Raw genomic sequence first — 13,443 nt, forward strand, 5'->3', positions numbered from 1 at the left:
CTCCCTAGTTCAAACCAATGTTAAATTACTGTAAACATATAGATTTGTGAAGGGCTTCTGTTGATTTTCTTTTCGATAATGACGAAAAAGTGGCCTGTTCTTAAAGCATACCCACATCAAGGCTAGAGTGCAAAAACCATACCCTATTTATGACGAAAATCAGCTACAATCGATACCCTATTTATGACCAAAATGACTGAAAAACCATACCCTATATAGCCCGTAGAAGGGCTATGTGATTGGTGAGTGAGGGAGTTATGCATGTGCGCGTGTCACACCAATTACAGTGTGGGTTGTATCAAAGAACAAATCAAATTGCCTGTTAGAAAATAACATGGTATCTACATTAATCTGGAGACGTGTCAGATTACTGTAGTTTGTTCAGTCAAACATTTTATGTCTTACTATTTAGTTATCTTACCATTACTGAAGTAACATCGTATGTACATCATAAATTCTCAGTTTCTTTTTTGCTGTACATCGCAACCAAAAATACTTGTCAACTCAATCAAATCATTACTGTAAACAGTTCCATGAATGCTCCTATCTCTGAGACTTACAGTTCACAAAAAAATTACTCTTGCACGCCTTGCATGCCTATGTTTTCTCCTAGAGTGCATTTTGCTTCCACCGGAGAATAAATTGTGCTTTACATCATCCAAAGGAATGCCGTATGCCAGCATCAAGCGATGACGTATATACTGCTTAATAAAAAGAATAAAATTAAAAACAACAACAACAACAACAAAAAAACAAAACAGTTTTCCTGCAATTACTTACATTAATGCATAGTCTCATGGCTCACACATAGTTCCAATGGTAAGAGTTAACACTCTCCTTCCTTTTTATTATACAGTTTTTATTACTATTTGTTTTCCTTTGTTAACATGATTAAACCATTAATTTATATACTCTAAAATTCATCAATTCCTGTTCCACAATCGGGAGAATTTATGGTATTAATGATGTTATCAAAGTTTACAGGGATCAGTTATATCAACCAGAGGACATATGCCTACTGGTATCCAATGGATAACATTTTCTACATTGCATAAAATCTACATATGGCTCAGCTTGTAAACACAATATTTTATGTACTTGAAAAGCAACCTGTCCCTTGCACAGGTAGGCCGAACAGACCCTGCATACAAATAGGGAAAACAGATTTTGGTTACGAAGTCCTGCAATGTTTTGAGAAATTAGGTGTCTATTATATGTGTACTCAATATGTAAGACTACATTATTGCCACACATTAAGTTAACTATTCCTAGAAATTGATCCATCTAAATGGTCAAATAAAGAAAGTAGTATGATGCAAGGGATAATTTAAATGTCTCCAGTTACGACACTGAAATATACACCTACAAAGATGATGCCTTAAAAGATGTTTTTTGTGTAGGTTAGCTATACTTTATCTTCAGAATATATTGTTATATTGTAATCTGTAGGTTATGTTCAACAATACTGTTTTATATTTTTACATGTAAGTAATATGTGGATTTAGCCAAGCCTAACCTGAAAGCGGAGCCCCTGGGCGGGGTTGTTCAGAGCCCAATTAAGCTAACCCAGGATAAGTGATAATTTTGATTTGAGTTTTGTAACTTTGTAGTTTAGTGTATATTGTTTGGCCATCTGTTTTGAGCGTGAATAATCTCAAAAGTTATACACAAAACAAAACCAGTGAAACACATTATTTTGTATACAAGAAAAATGTATTATTTGGTTAAATTTTTATCCTAGGTTAGCATTGACCGGCTTCTAAACAACCCAGACCTGCCTCCAAGTTAACCTGACATGAACCCGTGATCCTATCGAAAACCAGCACTTGGTCAGCAACTTAAAAAAAAAAACGGGTCACCTTGATGAGCTCTAAACTTGAGCCCGCAATATGGTCAGGTGATACTAGTTGGTGGATTCATTGTTTTGATAGGTGTCAGTTGACCAGAACATGGAAGTCCAATGTCAAAGAAGAACAGTATAAACCAAGGTTACATGTCTGTCAACCTATTAACTGAAGTATGGCTGCCACCTTGGGCAACTCCACCATCGTCGTCATGCGTACGTGCCCACGAGCAATACCACCAGCCATGATAACCATGAGAAAATCAATTCATGGGTTTCCTTTTCTTTCCTATACGAGTACTCTGCTTGACAGCCCTTTGGGCTGCCAGAGTTCTGCGACGAACACCCAGACAATGTTGATCAAAATTTGAAAGCCATTTATCTTAATGAGGCATTTCTGAATAATGCAAGTCAGATGAAGACATCCTGTTTTGATACCAATTGACCCTAACTGAACTGGGGTCTTAGTAATTCTAATTTAAATCAATGGATTTTAAAATCTCAAGCAAGGAATGCATGATACAAACTTACAGAGCAAACTAACTTATATTAAGTGTATATGAAACAAGACTGACTTTGAGTTACAACTAACAAATTGAGATCCAAAACATCTGAATCTTGAAATCAGAATCGCAGGTAGTAAGTTACTTTTCCCAAAGAATACCTACATATACGTGTTGAAACAGGTATGACTTGATAGTGGGTTAATTAATTATTTCATATCTTCTATTATAGAGAAAAACAATTTCATTGAGTGTGGCATTTGCCAGACTTAATACTACAAGAGTTATTGTTAATTCATGGGTTAACTAAATACGTTCAGCAGAATACAATTGCATATTTTGGTATCATGTATATAAACAATGTTCTGCACAGCTGGAAATCCCCATCAACAATACTTGGTGTTGTTGCAACTCGCCCACAATGTTTGTCCATCAAAGTACTTGGGCGTGAGACCATAAAAAATGTCTTGTGGAGTTCTTCTGGGTATTGTAAGTTAAACTACAGTTGCTTTTGATCTTGGTGTTGCAACTGAAAGATGGTATGCAATCATAGGACAGAATAGAAGAAGACCTGTACTGACAATAGCTAGTAAATAGCCCCAAGCAATTTGACATGTCCCTGAGTTGAAATATCCACTTGAAGAGCCACACTGCTGCTTAACAAATTCAGAGTTTAAACCGAATGGGTACAAAATAAGGCTGACTAACAGGAGAACCACTGCAAAAGACAATTATGATAGCATTTGGTAATTGTTAATAACATTTAAATGCATTACCATCAGTAGTAGAAGTGGCACACATTCTTATAACATTCAAAATGGCATGAACAATGGGGACAAGGATAAAGTCATATAAAATAAGTTGAAACTAACACTGGTATATAAGAAAGATAGAAAGCTCCTGACAACCACTACATACATGTGTGTTTTGGAAAATATCCATTCCCCCCACAAAAGGACTTTTGCTGTCAGTCATTTGTTTAGCTTCATTCCTTTCTGTATAAAATTTGGCCCTTGTGCCCCAATTCCTCAAGTTTTCCAATGACCTTCCATGGGCTGGAACTGCACATTTGGAAAATAATATTGTCTCCTTTCAAAATAACAACAGCCAAAGTATGGCGTATAAGTTCATGAGGCATAAGGATGCATCTTGTGCCCTCGAAGTAAAATAACTGCGTAAAGACTACTCAGATTTGGTGAGTTAATTACCTGCAATACTCTGCATAACCCCAGCAATTGCAAAGAGCAATTTTCCACAAAGGAATTTCCGACAACACAAAATGTGCGCCAGCAGTATGGCAACCAACAGGAAAACCAGTGCAAGTGCATGAGTATTGACAGCTACTTTCCAGAACACAGAGGGGATTCCAGGAAAAATCCTGTCATAAAATGAGCAGTACCTTACGTCTCTCCATGCATTTATCTCTTGCAAGGTCACAAATTGCTCTTGGAGGCAAAATCGTAACAGTCCAAATGCTATAAACGACTCACTGTTGTTTGTTGACATGGGATCAGGGATGTATTCATGCCAAAATGGTGAAAATAATGCTATAGAGCATGTGAATAGTAGAACAAGGGAGACAATTGTCCACAACACTGAAATGGCTGACATATCTGCATCAAGAGAAAATAAAAACATTACAATTTTAATGACAAGATTCATTGTGAAATTGTTTTTACAGGAAATTCAACTTAATTCTTCCAACAATGGAATTTCACTTTTGTTAATGTTTCCAGATCATGTTATATCTGTGTGTTATACTTGCATGATTCTAATTTGATCTCTAATTTATTTTTGAGCACAAAAGTGTTTCTTTGTTGTTTTGAGTCAAATGAAATTTCTTGACAATTTAGTGGTTTAATTCCAAGAAAAAGCCACCAACATGACATCTAAATTAATAAAACTATAGATTGCAACATTCGCACTTATTTACCGAGGGTTATTAAATTTTCATATACACCAGTGGAACAAACAGCTTTATGTTTTAAGCACAAACGTAAATAAAATCAAGCATTGTCACAACATTGAGCAGGATTTACTAAAGCTTGTTTGTGGAGTGACAGGTGGATTAATTTTGGAACACTAAACGATGTTGTATTGGTTTATATTTAATGTGGCCTGTTGCCCAAGGCTTCCTACTCTAAATCGTCTCAAAATTGTTAATTGAAGGCGCTGTGCAAAATAATATTTTTGTAGCTTTGATCTAGAGCGTGCGTGAGCTTGAACAAACAATGAACCATTTGGAAGCACTAAGCATTTTGATTGGTGCATCGATAAAAACCGGAACATGGAACATTCCGGAACATTCCACAACATTGAATAATTATAATAGCACGCTGAACAAAACTGTTCTGGATCGACGTTTTATGACTAAAAATTAAAACAAGCAAAGCGATGCAGTGTAATGTGATTGTCTTAAACCTTATTAAATTCCACACATGGAAAGTTATTTTCATATAGTTCACGCAAAAAAGACTTGCGTTACAGCGTATCTAAATTTGCGGTACGGAAAATTGTGCGATTTCTGAGAAAAAAATAGTTATGGTTTTCATCGACATCATAGTGTTAGACCAGTGTTGTTGTGCGAAGAACATCATTACGTGTTTGTGGATTTTTTGCATGAGTTCCACAAGATGACATAAGGAAGGAGCAATAATCTGTCTGAACAGCACTATAATCCTGTGATGCATCTGCGGTTTAGAGAATCAAAAATTCAAGTTGTGATGCTACCACTGAACGACCACAAGACAAACCAAACAAAGTTATTTCAAGCTGTTATGCAAGAAAATGCGAGAAAATGGCAAGCTCTTGGTAGATGAGCCCACAAACAGGTCTGGAAATGTTTTTAAAAGCACAAATAGCAGTGTCTGAGGTTCTTGGCTGACGATGCTTTAACACAGCAGTATTCTGTGCAATTGTGACTTGTACAAAGTGCAAGCTAAAGGCAGCTATCTGAAAGATAGAATCAGCAAATAAAAGACCAATCTTGTAGCAAGAACAGTTAAAGAATTCAAAGAAGATAAGTTTCAGAAGACAGTATCGTATTTCAGTGGCCAAATAAGTTAAGTCTTTCTCATGCTTTCTTGACAAAATCTTGACAAAAAAATCCACCAACATGTAGAGAGTTCTTTCGCAAAACAACACTCCAAATGTGACTCTTTCTCTTAGAAATCACATGATTTTGCATACTTTTGTGACTCAGTTACCAAATTTGGACGAGGTGTAAAGCAAGCCTTTCTTGCGTGATCGATATAAAAATAAGTTTCCATGTGTGGAATTTAGTTAAGTTTAAGACAATCACGAAATTATATGTGTCACTTTAATTGTTTTAATTTTTTGTTGTAAAACGATGATCCAGAATGGTTTTGTCCAGCGTACTAATAAATTATGAGAAAAATATGTAAAATTAAATGTTCAAAAATTAAATTAAAAATAAACTGGTATTAGCTTGGAATAAAAGACACAAAACAAAACAAACCAAAACAAAAAACATAAAAAAAAGAACAAAAAAAAAGAAAGAAAAATGAAAATGACTGGAACGAGTGATTAGAAGACTAACCCATTCCTTCCAGTCGTTGGCTATCAGTTTAATCACGTGACCGTCCCTTATTCCCAGATTTGGTTCTTCATAGAAAATCACAGGATGGTGGCATTCAAACTCTTTTATCAGGCCAAAAAATATGGGTATACTAGTGTGATTTCTTTATTTAATTCATTACATCAGTTCAAAGATATTTGTTCACATGACTTCTCATGAAGAAATAGTTTCTCCACAAGATAGAAATAAAAATTCTTCGGCACTGAGTTTCTTGTCTAAACTAGTTTGGACTGCTTGAGCTCTGATAATTTAGTAATAATAACTTGCTTGTTACTCGGGCTTCCAGAAAGGCTGAGTCTGCACTTAGTGGGTCATAGTGCCAGGCATTCCTAGAGGAGAGCACGCAAACCAGGGATGATAATTGCAACATGAAGATGGAACAGTGACAAAAGTATGGCTACTGACTTGACAAGCAACTCTGTATGATGCTCAGACAAACACCGGGAAACCATTGTCTGAATAGTTCATGTTTGTGTTAAAAAACAGAGTACTGTAAAGCCACACGACGCAATTGGCAGGAAAGAAGAGGAGCCTGCACTCATTGTCGTCAGTTGAATGAATATCCAATGCTCCCTACCTCTTCCCTACCGACTCCCCTACCTCCAAAAATATATTTTCATATTTCGAGCTCATACCAGTTTATTCTTGTTTATTTTATTTTTGAAAATTTAATTTTACATATTTTGCTCATAATTATTATAATTTTTTGATGTTCCATCATGTTCAGGGTTGTTCCATGTTCCTGGTTTTATCGACGGCCATTTGATTGCTGTACTTTGTCGGTCTTCTAGGTTAATCACAAGAAGCCATTTAGTAGCTTGGACCGTCCATAAAAAACGTGAATTTATTATTCATGAAGTCATTTAAAATATCAACGCATTCAACCAAAGTTATATCGATTCGAAATACAGTTCAACACATATTAAACGGCCACCCTCGGGGAAATGGATAGTGGTCGCTTAAAAGGGGTTGGCCGCTTAATAGAGGTAAAAAAATAGAAAAAACCTCATCGGGACTGGCTGCCTAATTGGGTTGGCCGTTTAATAGGTGGCCGCTTAATGGGGGTTCGACTGTATATTTTTTGTCCCAACGATGTATACTTATTTTCAAGAATACAACTTTTCCGCGCGTGCAAAAACTCTGTGTAACTTGATTGTTACTCGCTTTCATAATGTGGTGGTCAGAGGGCAATGTGTGGTGAAAATTTAAGAGTTTTCTCAAGATATCCCGTTAACACGAAACAGTAGGTGCGACAATCAAATCTTCTTTCTCATATTTCATCGAGCCTGTTAGGACGCTTACGAATAAAGACGAATCGAAATACTGCGGGAAACCTTTCAAAGCTAAATGTTACAAACAAGCCACACGAAAATATTGGATGCCGGCACGCGTATTGAAACACAAAATTTTCAGGTAAAGAGCAGTAGGAAGCTGTTGTTTATTTATAAGATGATTACTCTCGAGTGCCTTGTTCCACATACAGCGAAAAGTGAGAACGATTATCAACGAATCGCATTTGCACGCATGAAAGACTCTTAACTGTATAACGGGTGTCTTGAAGCTAAATTTACGTTTACCTCTCGTTAAGTTACAAATTTAATGACGTCTTTGAAGCGACCTCGAATATGAGCCAGAAATCGACACTTGAGCGTTTCGCAAACATTGAAACAATGGAATTTCAGCAACTGGATGGGAACCCGCAAAGTGGTGAAGTACCCTAAAATACTGGATTCGAAACGCTTAAAACAAATCAACACAGATAAGTAGAATAAACTTAACTGGACGAACCTGCAGACTGAACACAGCTGACGAGCGAGACTGGCGAATTACAAAAGCAATCAGTGTCAGCAGCCGTCCGTATGCGTCAATATCCTTTTAATTACAAGTCTTGCACAACAGGCTCACTCACCCGCGCGACAGGGAAAACAAGACCGTTCTCAATGTAAGCTTACTTTCATCATTGAACAATCGAGATCTATTGTGGCTTTCTGAAATTCGCGGATTTCCGTTCAGGTTGCCACTCAATTTTGATCAAAGATGTTCCCGCTACGAACCTTTTGTTCCGCGAAGACAGAGGTCACTGCGACCTGTCATCTTGATAATATATCTCGTTCTCACACACTCTTTGTTCTGGCAGTCTTTTCAAGTCCTCCCCAATTATTTTGACCGAGAGAATTCCGAACTCGGCCCAGTGGTACGTAATTTGCTCCCGCGTTCAATTTGATGGAGGGCAGCAGTTTATATTTCGAGAGTATCAATGGCTGTCTTCGAAAGACAACAAGGCGGAAATCCCCACATTTCCAAACGTTTTCTTCGATGAAGACAACTTTATCCTCTGCTTTAAAGACTGAGCATTATTTGCCAAGAATATTGAAGAGATTTGTTTGATCGAATGCTGCGATTTTCACGGAAACCATCAGCCACAGGTAAATGCACTGTGCATGCATGCAATTAAATAAATACTGTACACAAGTAAAGTAAGCTAAGTTATCAGCTTTCCGAAGGAGGTTTTCCATGTTACCGAACTTTCTTGCATAACGTCCAGCAAGTGCATTTTGTCTCACTCGATACCTTCCTGTGTATCAATTAATATCAAGGTCGGCATTAATTTAAGGCTTGCATGCTTCTTTAACGTGCATGTACATGTGTTGTGAACCGGTCTCTTTTCTATTCACTGTGAACATTAGCAAAAACAGTCCGTCATTTTTTTGATTTTGATTTAAAAATGTGACATCTCTATAATGATTATACAGTATTTCAGCCAGAAAATTTTACTTGAGTGCCAAAGTGGTCCCTAAAGACCTTTTTTAGGGGCCAATTTTTTAGGAAAGGGACCAATAAATTGAAAACTACAAAAGGAAAAAATGCATCAGGGTACCAAGGAAAATAAAGTAGTTTATAAGGATCTATGATAAAATTTAATAAGTGCTTTTTGAAGTGTTTCTACTCAATAAAGTTTCTTTTGAATTAGATACTAGTATGAAGGATCCATGCATTACAAGAGAGCAATCCTTAGGCATACATAAAGTAGTCAATGATCAAGGGTTTGCAATGCATTGTAGGGTGATGAGGATTAATACTGCAGCAAAGCAAAACGACAGATTGACTTCTATTCTTATGTTGAATGTTTTAGAAGCAAAGATCTTTCAATATGATTTTCTAGAAAGACATAATGTGTGACAAAATAGCCATTATTGATTGTCAACACAGAGAAATGTAGTTCGCCATTATGGCGACTAAACCAGAAATTTTGGTTGCCAAGAATGAAATGTTAGTTGCATCGGCAACCGTATCAGTCGCAACTTTGAGCCCTGGGATGGCTTTTAAAACACTATGCCTGTGTTAAGCCCGAAGTTTTGTAAAAGACTTCTCTCATTTTCCTTTTCTCGTTTTTTCTGGGGGCCATCTCTGATTGCAGCGTGGGATTCCTGCAATAGCATGCTCTGGCAGAAACACTGATTATAACGCTATTTTTTTTATATTGTTAATATTATTATTTTGTACAACAGTACTACAACTACTAATTACAGAAGTGATAACTATTTACAGCAGTAATACAACTACTAACACTACTTACTCTAATTAACAATACGATGCAATTACACATGCTACTCACAATACTAAAAGTTGCATAATTTACTCTACAAAACAATACATTTAACCTTTTTAAGTTACGATACTAATACCATTACTGATGCTTCTTACATTCATATTATAACAATAGTAGTATAATAGTATTATAACAATAGTACTGATTTTGCCACTGAGACTGACTATATAATGTAGATTGAATTAATTAGTTTAAATTTCGCATTTTTCAGCTTTCCATTGCAAAGATAGTGCTGACATCAATTCGAGAAAATTGAAGTTTTTTCCAACATTTTGCAATAATAATAATATTTTGGAGTTTGCAGTACTAAAATCCCAAACTTCTGGGTGAGGTTTGGGCTTGTATTTGGGGGAAGATCATAGTCCTTAAATAGTAGCTGTATTTTAGATGGTGTAAAGTTAACTCTGTGTTCATTATTGAACTTTTTGAAAGGAGTTTAGGCCAGCAGGACACTCCAGAAATGCATGTTCCAAGCAATCAGCATTGTTACAGAAAAAGCAATCTTCACTTTCGGATATTTTGAACCTCTTAAGCTCCTTTTTGGTCACTAAAATACGGTGTAATAGTTTAAAGAAGAATTGTCTCAATTTGTTGTCGGCCAAGAGGTGAGGTATATTTTTGAATAACCTTTCCCATTTATCTTCTATGCCAGAGTAATGTTGGGCCCAAGACTTGACAGCTGTAGGTGTAACCTCTAATTTTTCTTGGAACAGAAGGTAGTAGTCTTTGCATTTCATTTTAGAGAGAAAAACCGATTTTTCAGTGGAAAAGTCAAAAAAGTCAGAATTATCGACAACAGAATTCTTAGGTCTTAGCGTAGAAGAAGCCTTGGATTTGAGGTTTGGTAGAATAGATGCAAGGATTTGAAAAAAGTTGAAAAAATTTGTTGACATATTGTACCTTCAATTGAATTCTTCAAAAGTAAGAAAATTACCATTTTCATTAAAAATATCATGAATGTAATAAATTCCATTTTCGGTCCACCTCTTCCAAAAAAGCAATTTGCCTTCAATGGTTATGTCTTGGTTATTCCAAAGAATAAGGTCACTTTCGTAGCTATCTTGGTTGACCTGGCGTAATTCCTTCAAGTAATCTAGCATTTCTAAGTAGAATAACGATACACTTTTGTCTAACTTCTTTGTATTGTAATTGCACTTGAGTAAGAAGTTGAGACCTCTATACTTATTGAAAAAAGCATTTGGAATAGCTTTCCAAGCATCAGTAGAAGGGTTTTTTTCTAACAGTCTTCCGATCTAGCTTAAACGGAGCACTTTAACTGTCACAGCAAAATTTGGAAAATTAAGACCACCTTTTCTCATTTCTTGAAAAGGAACTTCTCTTTTAATTTTATCTTTTTTGTTTTTCCATAAAAAATTAAAAAGTTTCGTTTGGTCTCCTTTAAGAACTTCTTGTGGAACAGTTAAAATCAAGGCCTTATATACCAATTTTGAGATTCCTAACGTTTTAGTGAGTAGTTTAATTTGGTTTCCATCTTTTGGAGTTTTAGAAAGAAATTCAGGTTATTGTTTTTATCGCTGTCATGTGAAATGTATGTTCCTAGGATTTTAATTGGATCAACGCAGACATTTATTTCAAGGGGTTTAGTTTTACTGTTTTTCAATGAGCCTATCCACAGAGCCTCTGTCTTTTTGCTGTTTGGCTTTAAACCTGATATATCGCCAAACTTCCTCAATACCGACATACTTTCATGCAAGGACGAGGTGTCCTTGCATATTAATGTAGTGTTATCAGCAAATTGACTTAGTTTAACTTCACAGGAATAAGGTAGTTCAATACCCATAATTTTAGGATTTTGACGTATTTTTTGTGCCAGAATTTCTATGCTTAGAATGAATAATAACGGACTCAGAGGGCATCCTTGCCTTGCGCCTCTTGACACCCGGAAATAGTTAGTCATGTATCCTCCATTAGTAACCCCGCTCTCAACATCACTATAAAGTATCGTGATCCATTTCCGAATGTTTGGGCCAAAATTGAAAAATTTTAGCGCGTGTTGGATAAAAAACCATTCCAACGTATCAAAGGCTTTTTCAAAGTCTATGAACAGCAATATACCAGGAAATTGACTTGATTCAGTGAATTCCATTAGGTCATTTAAAAGGCTCATGTTTTGGCCGATATATCGTGCTTTTACAAAGCCCGTTTGATCTGAGTGAACCAATTTTGGCAGTTTCGGTTCTATTCTTTTTGCAATGGCTCTAGCAAGTATTTTGTAGTTGACATTAAGCAATGTTATTGGCTGCCAGTCACTTAAAACCATAAGATTATTTTCGTCCTTTGGTATAAGCGATATAATTCCTCGCCTCTGAGATATAGATAGCTTGCCTGTTTGAAAGCCTTCATTAAAAGAGTCGATGAGATTTCTCCATAAAAGTTTGAAGTAAGTTTCATAAAATTCATTTGTAAAACCGTTGTCACCTGGAGTTTTGCTGGGTTGGAAGCCTTTTAAGGCATTTAACAATTCGTCTTTCGTCAGGTCATGTTCGAGTTCACTTACTTCGTCTTGGCATAATTTTGGATTTTGTAGGTTCGAGGTGAATGAAGCAAAGTGATCCTCATAGTCGTTTTTTTTTTTGCGAGATTCTAGAGGTCAGGAAATTCTTGTAATAATTTTCTATTTCCTTGTTTATCTTAGTCATATCAGAGATAGTTTCACCATCTGTTGTTTTAAGCTGGGTTATAATCTTTTTCTCATGATTCTGTTCTTCCAAATTGAAGAAGTATTTTGTTGGTTTCTCGCCATTCTCAATCCACCTGGTTTTTGATCTGAACATTGCCTCTTTTCCCTTTACAGAATAGATTTCAGTTAGTTCTTTTTTTAAGGTTTTCGAACTCCATTAGAATATCGTCATCTGAATTTTCATTATTACAAATTTCTTTATCTAGCTCTCCTAATTTGCATTGAATGATAATTTCGTGGTTTCTCAAATTGAGCTTTTTCTTTTTGGAATAGGCAATTGTCGTACTTCTTATTTCCATTTTCAGTAGTTCTCAGTATAACTGACGGTTCGCAACGTTTCGGTATTTTTCTTGAAGGGAGGGGTAGTTACTTTTAATTAAGTTAATATACTCATTGTCTTTTAGTAGCGTGTTATTAAATTTCCAATTAAAATGCTATGATTCTTGTATATATAGATTACTTTATGGAAAGTGCGCCGTACAGTATTTACGCACTCGTTTTTGTATCAGAAAACTTGTGTGTAAATACCGTACAAAGCACTTTCCATGTTGTAATTTGTTTATTTTATACTTACTGAGATTTTCACCCTCAACCAGATTTTCACCCTTCATTTGGCAGAACGTCTGAGGGCAAGCACTTTTTTGCTTCTTCAAAAACCGTCTAGTGTAAATATTTTTCATACAGAATGTTCACCTTGTCATGCAAGTCAACGCTTCAGCCATGTTTGATTTGTTTCCCTTGCCCTGCTTCCAGACATTTCTATGCTTGGTAAAACTCTTTTTCGTCGATAATGCTTACAGTATATGTGCCATCTTTAAAACTTTTCTTGCCTCTTCCTTCTGGGTGAGGAATTTGCAAAGCAAGCTAACCTTAACGTGTCGTTAGGTTTGTGCTTGAGTCTTTTTGTTTGTCTATTCCTGGATATACCTTTTACTGCGTTTATCTAGAGCGATAGACCTGTTCGAACTTTCCACCACTGTCTGTGGTTTATAGCTAATTTGTGAGAAAACTGGAGTAAACTTGTGGAAACTCTACAAACCTCTGTGCATGAAGATTGAAGAGGCGCCAACAGCAACGCGAACGCTTTGAGAACTGACTGTCTCATTTTGACAGCTGATTTCTGATTGGATGAAACGCTTTTCCCACGTGTGAGAAAGTAGTTTCGCGATTGTGATTGGATGAAGAAAT

At 36.1% G+C, this 13,443-nt stretch overlaps 2 protein-coding genes across 4 annotated transcripts in view; one reads left to right on the forward strand and one right to left on the reverse strand.

The window, feature by feature from the left end:
- Window positions 1-216: 216 nt before the first annotated feature.
- LOC145462482 (LHFPL tetraspan subfamily member 6 protein-like) lies at window positions 217-7,823 on the reverse strand. Its single transcript, XM_081446019.1, has 3 exons — window positions 7,733-7,823; window positions 3,555-3,959; window positions 217-3,064 (listed from the first exon to the last, which is right to left on the reverse strand). The coding sequence occupies exons 2-3, from the start codon at window positions 3,955-3,957 to the stop codon at window positions 2,841-2,843; spliced, it is 627 nt and encodes a 208-aa protein (XP_081302145.1). The 5' UTR covers window positions 3,958-3,959; window positions 7,733-7,823; the 3' UTR covers window positions 217-2,840.
- A 456-nt stretch (window positions 7,824-8,279) lies between these two features.
- LOC145462388 (A-kinase anchor protein 10, mitochondrial-like) overlaps window positions 8,280-13,443 on the forward strand; it is a 77,106-nt gene continuing 71,942 nt past the window's right edge. Inside the window, exons 1-2 of one of the 3 annotated variants that reach the window (XM_081445902.1) lie at window positions 8,283-8,370; window positions 10,207-10,270. Coding sequence is in view for 1 of the 3 variants with exons in the window: in XM_081445899.1 (XP_081302025.1) it covers window positions 8,337-8,370 (34 nt within the window). In the remaining 2 variants the exon portion in view is untranslated. Of the gene's footprint in view, window positions 8,371-9,971; window positions 10,271-13,443 lie in introns of those variants that run through there. The other 2 variants (XM_081445899.1, XM_081445901.1) reach the window with 2 other exon arrangements.

The sequence above is a fragment of the Orbicella franksi genome, chromosome 12 (genome assembly GCF_964199315.1).
Source record: "Orbicella franksi chromosome 12, jaOrbFran1.1, whole genome shotgun sequence".
NCBI classification, from domain to species: domain Eukaryota; kingdom Metazoa; phylum Cnidaria; class Anthozoa; order Scleractinia; family Merulinidae; genus Orbicella; species Orbicella franksi.

Coding starts and splice junctions, on each gene's coding strand:
- LOC145462482 (XM_081446019.1), bottom strand. CDS start 3,957: ATGTCAGCCATTTCAGTGTTGTGGACAATTGTCTCCCTTGTTCTACTA. Junction 3,065..3,554: donor GGTTATGCAGAGTATTGCAG/GTAATTAACTCA, acceptor TGTCTTTTGCAG/TGGTTCTCCTGTTAGTCAGC.